Here is a 12,829-nt window from a genome sequence, read left to right as displayed (position 1 = left end):
GGGGTAAATGCACATTAGGGGTGATGAGCCCAGTGTGGGAGGCTGGGGCAGAGGCAGAGCTCCCCAGTGGGCAGGGGGAACAGGGGTGAGAGGGTTTTAGGAAGAGCAGCAAATCCTCAGCGGGCGTGGAGGAGGCAGTGAAGGAGAGGCGGGGACTTGGACCACCCTCCTCCCGCCTCCCCCAGCAGGTGGCTGGGTTAATATTTTAGGCACACGGAAACCACTGTGGGATTTGGCAGGGAAGTGACACAGTCAAATTTGTGTCTTAGAAAGATTACAGTGGTGCCCACCCGCGTGGAAGATGGATCGAAGGGGGGCAAAGTTGTAAGTGAGAGATGAGGTTGAGCCTGAGCCAGAAGCTGGGAGAGAGGCGGCTTGAGCGAGCAGAAAGGGGGGAGGAGGAGGCTGAGAGAGGGGCGAGTCTCTGGGCTGTCAGGGCTGTGGGGGTGGGGGCAGGGAGCACAGGACGTGGACTGGAGTTGGAGCTGGAGTGTCCCTGGAGGGGAGTCATAGGCGCGGGCTGCTGGGCCCACAGGGAGGGCACTGTCGCCTGCCATGGGGAGGAGAGCCAGGAGCGTCCCCGAGGCGCCCAGAGTGGACTGAAGCAAGAGGGTCAGTGAGGTGGGGTTGGCTGGAAAAGAAGCTTCGCCAAGGGACTGAGAGGCACAGCCAAGGAGTGTGGGTGTGGGTGCCAATCAGGGACCTGAGGAAGGAAAGACAGAGAGGCAAGAGATTTGAGAAGAGGGGTATCAGTTGTGACCTTGGGTGGGTTACTTCATCTCTCTGAGACCTTGCGCCTAGTTTGAAAGAAGGTGGCCACCATCTCCTCGCCCCTTGGGTTGTAGGAGGGCTAGGGAAGGAGCCTGTGGAACGTGCCAGAGGGAGAGGAAGCACAGAGGAGCCGCTGGGTCTGGAAGTCTGGAGGCAGCCCCTCTCCCTGGTGGGAGCATTCCCATTGTGCAAGTGGGCAGAAGCCAGGCCCTCTCTGCCTGGGCTGGGGCGGCAGGGGGGCGGGGGTGGTGGAGACAGGCAGCCTTGGGATGCAGGCGGAGCTCGGGGAGCAGGCGGAGGGCCCCTCCCTCCCTGCTGCCCCCCCCCAGCTGCCACCTGAGGGAGGGCAGCAGGGGAGGGGAGGAGCCCCTTGCAGAGAGCTGGGGGTTACAGGGGTTACTGGGGTTACGTTCTTTCCCTCTCAGCAAGGATGCTTTTGTCTCTTCCAGGGACTTGAGTAACAACAAGATCAGCTCCTTAAGCAATTCCTCCTTCACCAACATGAGCCAGCTGACCACTCTGTGAGTCCCGGGGGTGGGGAGGTAGAGGGAGGGCACGCGCGCTCTGGCCACGGAGACCTCCCCAAGCCCTGTGGGTCACTCGCGGTATCACCACCAGGGAGTATGCCAGGGCTTGCCAGGGCCTGCCAGTCGAAAAGAAAAAACCTGAATTTTTTATTGTGAACATGCATTCATACAGAAAAATGCAAAAAAAATATATGTATCATATCATATAACAAATAGTAATGATGCTAGCACATGCGTAAATACCTAAGGCAAAAACCAGAATATAGCACCCCAAAAGTCCCCCATCCCTTCCCGATCATTCCCCCTCTCTCCCATCTCCAGGCAGTGCCTACCCTGACCGTTATGGTGATCAGTTTCTTTGATTCTCTTTATAGTGCTGCCATTTATATATGATCCACTTCTATGCAGTGAAGTTTCATTTTGCCCATTTTTGAACCTTATATAAATTGAATCATACAGGGTATTTTTTTTGTCTCTGGCTTCTTTTATTTACCATTATGTTCCTGAGATGCACTCCTGTGTGGAGCTGTCTAGTATTCCTTTGCAGGACTATGCCATACTTTCCTTATCCAGTTTATTGTTGGACCGTTGTAAACAGTGGCCCTCTGAACATTTTTGTGCTTATAGTCTGAGCTATTCTATTTTTTTTTAAGATTTTATTTATTTATTCACAAGAAACACAGGCAGAGACATAGGCAGAGGGAGAAATAGGCTACCTGCAGGGAGCCGGATGTGGGACTCGATCCCAGGACTCGGGATCACAACCCGAGCCGAAGGCAGATGCTCAACCACTGAGCTACCCACGTGCCCCCAGTCTGAGCTATTTTAAAAATTGCTTTAATTACATTCCAAGAAGTTGGTTGGAAAGTATAGCAGGCATCCCTTGTACTGGCCTGCGGCTTAAGGCAGGTATCTCACTCACCTTCTCAACACCTCATTTTACAGATAATGTGCCAAGAACTGAAGAACTTCCCCTTAGGCTCTACTGTGGTCAAACAGTAGAGCCAGTACTTCCCAAAAAACGACTAGGTCGTGACCCAGCCAGACCCCCAGGAGCAGAATATGGGCCCGAGGCCATGAAATGCTCGTTCTAGGTTACACACCTGTACTTATTTGCTCCAGGGCCTACTCATCAACTGGGTCCCATTTCAAGGTCTTTATAAGCCTATGTGTGAAGCTGCCATCAACTCTGGGGGACATTTGACGATGTCTGAAACATTGTTGGTGGTCACGGCTGCAGGAGGGCAGGCACCCCATGGACAGAGGCCAGGGTGGCTGCTAAACGCCTAACAAAGAATTGTCAACAGTGCTGGGGCTGGGAAGTCCTGGTCTCAGTGATTCTGGCAGCTGCAAGGAGAACCAGGGCCCATTCCTGTGACAGGAACACCCCTTTGCTCTCCTTATTTTAACAACAGCTCTATTGAGGTACAGTGAACATACAGTAAACTGTACATACTAAAGCATACAATTGGATACATCCTGACTTCCATTCCCATCCACGAAACCATCACCACAGTCAACACAGTGACCACTTCCATCACCCCCAGAAGTCCCTCCCGGCCTGTGACAACCCTTCTTCCGTGTCCCCTCCCCATACCCCATCCCAGGCTGCCAGCTGTGGGCTTTCTAGGACTGAGTTAGCATCGCCTAGAGTTCTATGTAAATGGAATCCTACGACACTACTCTTTTTTATTTGGCTTCTTTCAGCCAGCATAGTGATTTTGAAATCCCGCCATGTCACCGCAAGGGTTGCTAGTTCCTGCGGGTCAGTCAGTAGTGGCGTTCCACTCTACGGCGATTTATCCATCTGTCTGCTGACAGACATTTGGGACTATTATGAGTATCATTTCCTTTATTGTCGACCTGCCTACCTGCCCTTGATGGATTCATTGATTTGGAGGCACTGGGGGAGAGTGGTTTAGCCTGTGGAGCCAGGAAACTGAGAAGCTGAGGACTTAACTATGCCACCATGGGGACCTTCTGTCCCCCTGCAGGGAGGGCCTTGGTCTCCATCTTTACAACGGGGGTGGACACGGTCACAGCGTCTTCCCAACAACACCACAGCTTCCTACTGGTCAATTACTAGGCAGGCCCAGACTTCACCTGTCCAGCCCAGGTGTGAGGCAGCTCCCTGCCAGGTGTCAACTTCACAGGGACCCCACCTCTGGCCCTCACTGGGGCAGCCTCCACAGGAAGTGCACCCGGCCTCCTTGCTGAGGGCTTCGCCTGGGCCACCTCCCCTTACCTGCAGAAAAGCCCTGTCAAGTTGTTCTTGTTTTTGGCCCTGCCCTGCAGCTGAAGGAGCACAGCATGAGGCATGAAAGGGTTGGGGGACATGGCTGGGTCCGTAGGCTCACTAGTCCAGGGGCTTGGCCCCTACCCTCTTCCATGCTCAGGCTTCCCTCGTTTTGCTGCTGAGCAAAAGGCCCCTGCACCCTGAGCCAGGCAGCAGGGGTCTGGTCCCTAACTTGGTGCCTGCCTCCTCCTCATCCTGGTCTCCCCTCCCTCCTTCCCTTCCCCCCTTCTCCCTTTCCCCCTCCTCCCCTCCCTGCACTTGTCCTCCCTCTCTTCCCACAGGATCCTCAGCTACAATGCCCTCCAGTGTATCCCTCCTCTGGCCTTCCAGGGGCTGCGCTCCCTGCGTCTGCTGTAAGTCTCCCCTGCTCTTCATTCCTCCAGGAAAATCCACACCAAGAAGGGTCCTGCAGCCCACCTGGTGGGCAGAAATGTCTCCGCGTCTGTGACCCCTGCAGGGCCAATAGTGACCAAAGATGGGAGGCTGGTCCATTCTCATTTGAGCCCCTAATGGAGGCTGAAGAATGAATAGGAAACTCTGAGAAATGGGGGTTGCTATCTGCCCCACGTTGTGTTTGGGGAAGCAGTGTGTGGGGGGCGGATGGCATCCAACATAAGGTAGCCCCTTGTTTGCATGTGAGTTTCCGGTTCAGGTGGAGAATGTTTGAAAGGGATTTGTGAACTTCTTCTAAGAAGTCCCACTGGGAGGTTTTTGCCCTGTGATCAAAGCCCGCTGTTACGCCTGTTGCAACGGCCTCTTGGGTATCCATGCGGCCTCTTGGGTATCCATGCGTGGGAATCCTCCAGCAGCCCTGCCTGGGGCATGGGGACATTCTTTATCCTCATCCTATGGCTTGCCATAGTAACTTTTTTATCGAGAGGGAGCCTCGGCCTCAGGCTCGCTGGCCAAGGGAGGGAGGGCACACATGTTCCATTTGTTGTGTAAACAGGAATGGTGCTTTGAGTTATTTGTGATGGGAAAAACAAGTCCTCCAGAAGGGCTGGGGTACAGGATTGTGTACTTGGATTATAAGGGGCTCCCTCTCCCTTGCCAGTGGCCAGCAGGGCAGGGTCTTTGAACTGGGAGCTGTCTCCCTCTGGCATTGATATACATGACACACTCCTCCATCAGTTCTCTGAGGCACCGATGGCCTCTTGTCTCCCCAGGTCCCTGCATGGCAATGACATCTCCACCCTCCGAGAGGGCATCTTCACAGACGTGACCTCCCTGTCTCACCTGTAAGTAACTTTGGCCCAACCTCTTTGGATTTAAACAGAACTTGGATTCTGAGAAAGACCCTCCCCCAACCTGCTGAGACTGGCAAAGTTTGTGGCTTTGGCCCTGAAACAAACTGAGCTTGTGAACTTCACATACTCCCCATCTCAGATTCTGACACATTCAATGTTTCATCAGTCACAACAATGGGATTTGAAGACAGTTCTTCATAAGCAACCATAAAAGTAGTAATGACCCTTACTGACTGCATCAGCTGATTTAATCCTCACAGCAATCCTACAGCATAGGCACAATTATTCCATTTTACATATGAGGAAACAGGTCTAGAAAATGTGAGAAGCTTGCCCAAAGTTGCATAGCTGGTAGGGGCTGGAGTCTTCTGTCTCGAAAGCCCATGTTCTTAAGCATGACCCTACTCCTGTACCTCTGACTTCACAGGGTGGGGGATAAACTCTGGAAATTTATCATCCCCAAGAAGTGGTATTATTTGATGTAGAATTGCTTCCGAAACCATTTAGCTGGCAGTACCATGTGGATTTTTTAAAAAGCAGTATGATCAGTTCCTTAAAAGGCTAAATGTGGAATGACCCTGTGACCCAGCGATTCCACTCCTGTGTACCCCAAATAATTGAAAGCAGATACTCAAAACAGACACTTGTACACCCTTGTGCATAGCAGCATCGTTCACACAGTAGTCAAAAAGCAGAAATAGCTCAAGTTGTTGGACAAAATGTGGTGTCTACATACAATGGGATCTTTTTCAGCTGTAAGAGGGAAGGAAACTCTGGCACCTGCCACAAACATGGATGAGCCTTGGAAACGTGCTGAGTGAAATAAATAAGCCAGACATTAAGGGGCAATACTATATGGTTCCGTGGACATGAGGTACAGAATAGTCAACTCCATAGCTACAGGAGAAAGGTGGCTACCAGGTACCGGGAGTGGGAGGAAATGGGGAACTTCTGTTTAGTGGGTACAGAGCTTCTGTTTGGGGTGATGAAGTTTTAGAACCAGAGAGCAGTGATAGTTGCACAACATTGTGCTAGTTGATGCCAACGAACTGTACACCTAACATGGCCAAAATGGCAAATTTTATGTTATGTACATCTTTACCACAATTGAAGAAAAGCAATAAAAAGCAGTGGGCCAGGACAGGACCATCCTACTTCTGGAGGGGGCTGGGGGCAGAGCATTCTCTCCCTGCATCCCAACTTTGGGCCCAGGCAACAATTGGGACAGCTGGACTACAGCTGGGACCCCGGGTGTTCTGGGGCCTTCTTCTCTCTGCCCACACTGAGTGCACAGGGCCCGAGTGGGCAGGCACGTTCCAACCCAGGGCCTTCTGGGGCCCCCAGTGGCACCACCTGAGGTTCATCCAATAATCTCACTGGATTTTCTCAGTTGGAAGACTCACCTTTTCTAAATGTTAGTCTCAGAAATCATAGTGTAGCTTACAAATGATCTATATATTTAATATGGTGATATTTCTCCACGCCTTCCAAAGCACGTTAAATCAGTAGTGCATTAACAATCTTAGACTTGAGGAAATAAGTAGTAATACGTACTATTTATTGAGGGTGTGTCTGGGACAAATACTCTACAGTCTGTGAATACTTTATCTGTGGTGATTCATTTACTCTGAGACTAAAGTGAGAAGTAGGTATGGTGCTCTCTTCCAGTTCCCCAAATTTGACAGGGACTGCCTTGAACCCACAATGAAGATTCCAGTGCTGGCCTGGACTCAGTGGAGAGTGTGCAATGATTGATTAGTGATGTCTGCCATGGGAGTGAAAGGGAAAAGGGGCTCTTGTCCTAGGGGGTAGGATTTATTTTTCCATTTTTTATTTATTTGCATTTATGTATTGACATTTATTATTTGTATTTATTTACACTTACTATTTACATTTTCCATTCCGGCCCAGGCTCTGAAAAATGAAGCAGCTCCCCTAGGTCCTAAGACCAGGAAATGACAGAAACAGGACTGGAACTTAGGTGTATCTGATTCCAGAGCTATTTATTTATTCTATATTGCCTCAATAAATACATCCTGAATAACCACAGTAAGTCAAGTGGTGAAGAATTTACTACCACTGGGTTTCTGCCTTCTGGGACCATCTGGATATTATAAAGCGAATTAAGACAGCAGTGACTAACTTTGGGGAAATCTGAGGAGCTTCACAGAGGAGGTGATGTTGATGCTGCCATTGGAAAGGGACTAGCTAGGGGTTTGCCATGGGAGAAGATAGGGAAAGACATTCTAGGAGGAGGGAACAGCATGTGCAAAGGCAAGATGGCAAGAAAGTAAACACATTCAGGGATGTTGTCTAACATAGGCTATAGGGGGTTGGTTTGGTAAGGAGTGTAGAGTGGGAGGAGATGGCTCTGGAAGGGGTATTGGAATTCCATTGTGAGGGGCCTTTGTGCCATGCTAAAGAGTATAGATTTTATTTGACAGATATAAGGGAATTGTGCAAGAACGAAGTCGTAGAAAACTCCTGGAAAGCCATGGTGACATGTGGAGGCTGGCTGGCATGGGACGAGGCAGGAGGGAGCCTGGCTCTAGACAAAGGCCAGGCAGGGGACGCGTTGGTTATTGCTCTGGACTCTTGTTCAACAGGGCCTTGTTTCCATCTGTGTCTGGTGGTTAGTGGTTCTGAGCTCTTTTTTTTTTTTTTTTTTTTTTTTTGCTGCTGTTTGGAATTCTAAGGACCTAAATGAAATATACTTCTCTCCAGAGAGCATCTGTGCTGTCCCTGTGGGAACCAGGGTCTGTGGCTGCTCTGGGCCCAGGCACCTCCTTTGCTTGCCCCTGACAGGTGTCCGCTCCAGCTCTCCACCCCACCAGGCAGGACCTTTTCAAGCCTCCGGCCCACCTTTCCTGCCTTTAGATTCTCCCTTCATGTATCTCTTATACGTGGGGTTTCAATGCAGGGGGTTTCCTCCTTCCTGATGAAAACTGAATGATACCCAAGCACATTCTGATTTTGTCTCCAGCTCAAAATCTAGAGGCTTTGTTTTTCAAGTGGGAAGTGAACAAACAACATGTTTTTTAGAAACAAAAAAACAAAGCTGCAAAAACAATTGTTGAACCACACTGATCTATAGATTCAGACTTCTCTTTTTTAGATTCAGACTTTTTTAAAGAGAACAGTGACATCAAGCCAAAATCCAGATCCAGGTTGTAAGAAATAAACCAGTCAATAAAGCTCCTTTAAGCAGTAATTGTAGAACAAGGTCTCAGCATTACCGATCAGATGTGTTTGCTCATTGCATCTAAGCCCGTCTCTCTCTGAGACAGCATCTACGTGAAAGAAACCTTCCATTATAATGGAGCAACCCCGTGAATAAACTCTGCCCTTTATACCCAGGGTTTCAAGTGGAACTAGGCAGTAGCCTGGGAATTGTGCACATGCTTAGATTCAAGTGTGTGAGTGCGCTCCCATGTATCCACCATCTGCTCTGCTCATAAGAACTGTAACTGTTCTATAAAGAATTCTTGAGCACCTGCAAGGAGTCAAGGAATGATAAAAGGACAGTGTAGACTCACTGCATTCACTCTGGGCTTCACAGAGGTGCAATCTGAAGGGTGGGAGACGCCCACGGCTCTGTAACAAGTCAGAGGTTGCCTAGGAGTTAGCATCCAGTGTCCCTGGCTCCTGGAGTGCCCTTTGCTCCTACTGTGACTCTGGCCTGGGCGTCTCTTCTTTGCTCGTGGTATGTGGGAGGGGGCGGTGGGCAGAGGGTGTGGTGGAGGCTGAGGTCCACCATCCACCATATTTGAATCCCTTGAACTCGAGAAATCAGGATGTGTGGGGTTAGGTCCTTATTCTGCCATCAACTTGCAGTGGGATCTCAGACAATTCATTCATTCCTTCGGGCCTTTCTCCTCAGCCGTACAAAGGTTATTTCTAAGGTCCACTATGGCCCACATGCCACTGTGGGCTCCAGTACCCTGCACACTTCTCTACTGCTATTAACTTCCATATTTACTTTGCAGTTAGTTCATCGTCCTCCTTTTGTCTGTCCATCCATCCATCCATCCATCCATCTCTTCCCCAAAAAATATTTACTGTCTGCCAAATCCTGTGCTAAAGTTCCCCAACATCATTCTTCATTTCTATAATCTGGCATTTTGTTGCCTCTGATTTACTGTGTGCGGGGGTGGGGGGGGGTGGGGTGGCTAGATTACGAATTCATTAAGAATTCAGTGTGAAGGGCAGCCCAGGTGGCTCAGCGGTTAAGCGCCACCTTCAGCCCAGGCCGTGATCCTGGGGTCCTGGGATCAATTCCCACGTCGGGCTCCCTGCATGGAGCCTGTTTCTCCCTCTACCTGTGTCTCTGCCTCTCTCTCTCTCTCTCTCTCTCTCTGTCCCATGAATAAATAAATAAAATCTTTTTAAAAAATTCAGTGTGAAAAGTAAATATGGAATGATTAAGTAGATCACAGTATGCCCATAGGACAGAATAGCAAGTGGTTAGAGAATTATAGCACTGTAGTTTACTATTTGATGAAAACATAGGATGAAGAAGACCATGAACTCTGGTTTCACTGATGTGCATGTGTGAACACAAGAACTGGAAGGGAATACAGAAAGATTAGTTACATTTTTGGGATGCTGGAGGATTCTTTTCTTTTTGAATTTCCTTTGCTTTCCCACTGAGCTTTGTGCATTCCTCATGCTTTTAGAAACATTCATGGGCTGCCTGCTGGTATCAGGCACAGCAGGGGACCGTAGTTCCTCCTCTCAGGAAGTTTCAGTGCGGTATAAGGAGACAGTGATGTACACAAATAAATTGCCTGAGAGGAGAATGGGCAGAGGAGGTATAGCTCAGGTGAAGGGGATTTTGAAGTTTTAGTATGTGCTAAACTCTATAGTTGGCAGCTCTGTGAAACAGCCATGGGAGAGCTATTTTAGTCCTGGTTACATTAATAGAAGCCCAGCAGGGCCTTGGCATGAACACACAGAGTATCTCCTGTTTCAGCTATTTCCAAGTTACACCAAAGATCAACAACAACACAGGATTATTTATGCTCTTGCTAGGGTGTCAACCTGAATCCACAGCCCTTTTGGATGGACAAGCATCCTGGCTGTTGTCTCTACCCCAGTGCCTCAGCTGGGCCTGGGACTCTCCACTCCTCGCTGAGCTCACAGTCATTTTCGGTGGGAAAAATGGTCCCCAGGTGAAAGTGAACCCAGAACTACTACAGTAGTCTCAGAAACCCAGTCTTTGGGTAAATGAAAGTGTGAACGGTTAAAATCAGGTGTGGCTCAGAGGCTGCTCTATACAGAAACAAGGAAAACATGTTGGTCAACCCAGAATGTACTTTTGAGTAGCGTTGAGTTTGGAAGTTTTATATTATTCTTTATTATTATTTTTGTGTAATGTAGAGAGTCAGAAAGGGACACTGAGATTGGAGGTGTACACAGGGTGCCTGGCTGGCTTAGTTGCTGGAGATTGTGACTCATGATCTCAGGGTTCTAGGTTTGAGCCCCACTTTGGCTGTAGAGATTACCTAAAAATAATTTAAAAATCTTTTAAAAAAAAAGATTTGAGATGCACTTTTGCTGCCATTTATGGGGGGACTTTCAGAGAATTGGAATTGTGGCAGTCCTGATCTGTCAAGGTTTCCACATTTCACAATGGCCTCTGTCTGGGGGCATTTTCTCTAAATGAGCTTCGGGACCGAAAGAAATTATTCATAATAAACTTTAAATTCATGGCTCACTCCTGCAGTACACTCCAAAAAAATATTTTAAAATAAATTCTGTATTTATATTTTGAGTAACATAATCACATTACCTTGTACTTTTTAGGTTAAAAATATCAAATATCTGGTTAATGTAAACATAGCATAAGTTTTGAATTCCTATTATTTTAAAAAGGTCTTTAAAACACACACACACACACACACACACTGCAGCTTCAAAAAACTGAAAGCATCTGAGCTTCCTTTACGTCTAAGCAGCCCGGGCGCTGTTCAGTGTGGAGAGAGGAAGGTATCTCCCTTGTCCCATTAGTCAGGATGGATGCTGTCAGCAAATCAGGACAGAAGAAATGAAATACACGTCGAGGTTGAACTGGCCCTTTCCACATTGCATTATTCCCTTGGTGCCCATTTTAGGTTATTTGTGCTTGTCTTTCTGCCCCTCTCCAGATCGCAGGCTCTTTATCGAGTTATAAAGTGAGCCCCAGAGATGTGACGCGGCTGCGCAAGGTCAGCGGGCAGGGAGCAGCTGCGCTGGGGCCCGAGGCCAAGTCTTGCTCAGCCGCCTTATAAGACTGTGCAGTCAACAGCTGGGCTATTTGGGGTGATTCCTGCTCAGAATTGCTGCTGCTTTCATCAGACCAAACACACCTCGGGGGAGCCACTTCCTCTCTCTTGCCCAGAAACAGGTGGAAAGGGGCCATGCATCCATTTGTTACTTAATAAATGTGCCTGTTCTCATTATCATCACACAGCCTTTTATTTGCAAAATAGTGTTGATAGAAATGAACTGCAGGCCCCAGGCTCTTGTTTTTCTCTTTGCTGTACCAAGGAGCTCTGGCTTCTTCATCCCCCCGCCCCAAAAGAGATCTCGTCCATCTCTCAGTCCCCCACTGTAAGTCAGGAAGATGTCAAGTGTGTTGGCTCTGCAGTGGTAGGTGGGGATGCGAGGAAGCAGGCCTGGCCTCATGCTGCCCATGAGCTGATACAACCTTTTTTGGAGGGCAGCTGTAAACATCCTGCATGTTCTTCCTCTGCGACCTGAAGCCTACTTCTAGGCACCTGTAGAGAAATGCTCACACTATAAGAGTGTTCACTGCTGTTAGAAACAACCAGAATATCTGGCAACAGGGAAATTGCTCAGTAAGCTACGAGATATCCATTCTTTGGGATGCTATGGAGCACTCTGACCAAATGAGGTGGATCCATTTATGCTGACCTGGAGAGACATGGCACTTAGTGACAAGAAGTTGCTCGGTAATGATCTGCAGTAGGTGGATATAATTTGTGAAGAAGAACCTTAGGTGTAAATTTGGGAGAGGACTGGAAGGCTATAGGCCTGAGTGTGGTGACCATGTGACTACAGGTCCTTCTGTGGTTGGTAGCGACATCGGGTGCAGCTTTTCTTTGTAACATGGACGTATTGTAGTTTATTTCTATTACAAACAATGCTGCAATCAATACCACTGCACAGGTGTCTTTACACAACTGTGCAGGTATATCTGCGAGGTAAACTTCCAGAAACAGAATCACTAGGTCAAAAAGCCACTGCATGTGTGATTTGATAGCACAAAACTCCCCTCTGTCAGAGTTACAGGAATGGACCTTTTTGAAAAAAATTAAGGTGATATTCCTATAAGATAAAATTAACCGTTTTAATGTGTACAGTTCAGTGTAATTTAGTACGTTCATCATGTTGAGGTGGAGACTTTCGTTTGTAGTATTTAAAAGTGGGTTTACAATGATAATGCATTCATATGCTCCTTAATTAAAAATGAAAAGAAAAATTAAAGAGTATGGGCTTCAGAGTCAGCTCTAGGTCTGGATCCGGGGGCTGTCCTTCACTAGTTGTGCGACCCCAGGGAAATTACTTATTCCACGTGAGGCTCAGTTCCCACTGTTTGAGATGGAGAAGAAAGCTTACACCGTGGGGCTAATGAGAAGATTCGATGCAGGGCCATGGGAAAGCAGCTGATTCATCCCAGCGGTAAACGGTGGCTCCCCCCACCCCACCCCATGCACTCTGGAGGCAGTGCACTGATAGGTCCACGCTCAACAGCTCCAGTTCAAATCTCACCTCCCCCCTTTCTCTGTGCAATCTTAGGCAAGTGTTCAACCTTCTTGAGCCTGTTTCAACATGTGCAATTGGGAGAGTGAGGTGTGTGTGTGTGGGGGGGGGCTAGGAAGATGACACATAGGGGCGCCTGGGTGGTTCACTGTGGTAAGCGTCTGCCTTCAGCTCAAGTCATGATCTCAGGGTCTGCATCGGGCTCTCTGCTCAGTGGGGAGCCT

The 12,829-nt window shown here is 48.5% G+C and overlaps 1 protein-coding gene across 1 annotated transcript in view; it reads left to right on the top strand.

Annotated features, from left to right (window-relative positions):
- The window catches only part of SLIT1 (slit guidance ligand 1), a 167,430-nt gene that overhangs the window by 139,022 nt on the left and 15,579 nt on the right, over nt 1-12,829 (top strand). Inside the window, exons 23-25 of the mRNA XM_038578405.1 lie at nt 1,221-1,292; nt 3,876-3,947; nt 4,761-4,832. Of these exons, the coding sequence (XP_038434333.1) occupies nt 1,221-1,292; nt 3,876-3,947; nt 4,761-4,832 (216 nt within the window). The remainder of the gene's footprint in view (nt 1-1,220; nt 1,293-3,875; nt 3,948-4,760; nt 4,833-12,829) is intronic.

The sequence above is a fragment of the Canis lupus genome, chromosome 28 (genome assembly GCF_011100685.1).
Source record: "Canis lupus familiaris isolate Mischka breed German Shepherd chromosome 28, alternate assembly UU_Cfam_GSD_1.0, whole genome shotgun sequence".
Lineage (NCBI taxonomy): Eukaryota > Metazoa > Chordata > Mammalia > Carnivora > Canidae > Canis > Canis lupus.
The sequence above is the reverse complement of the archived record's forward strand: the minus strand, read 5'-3'. Positions and strand labels throughout refer to the sequence as shown.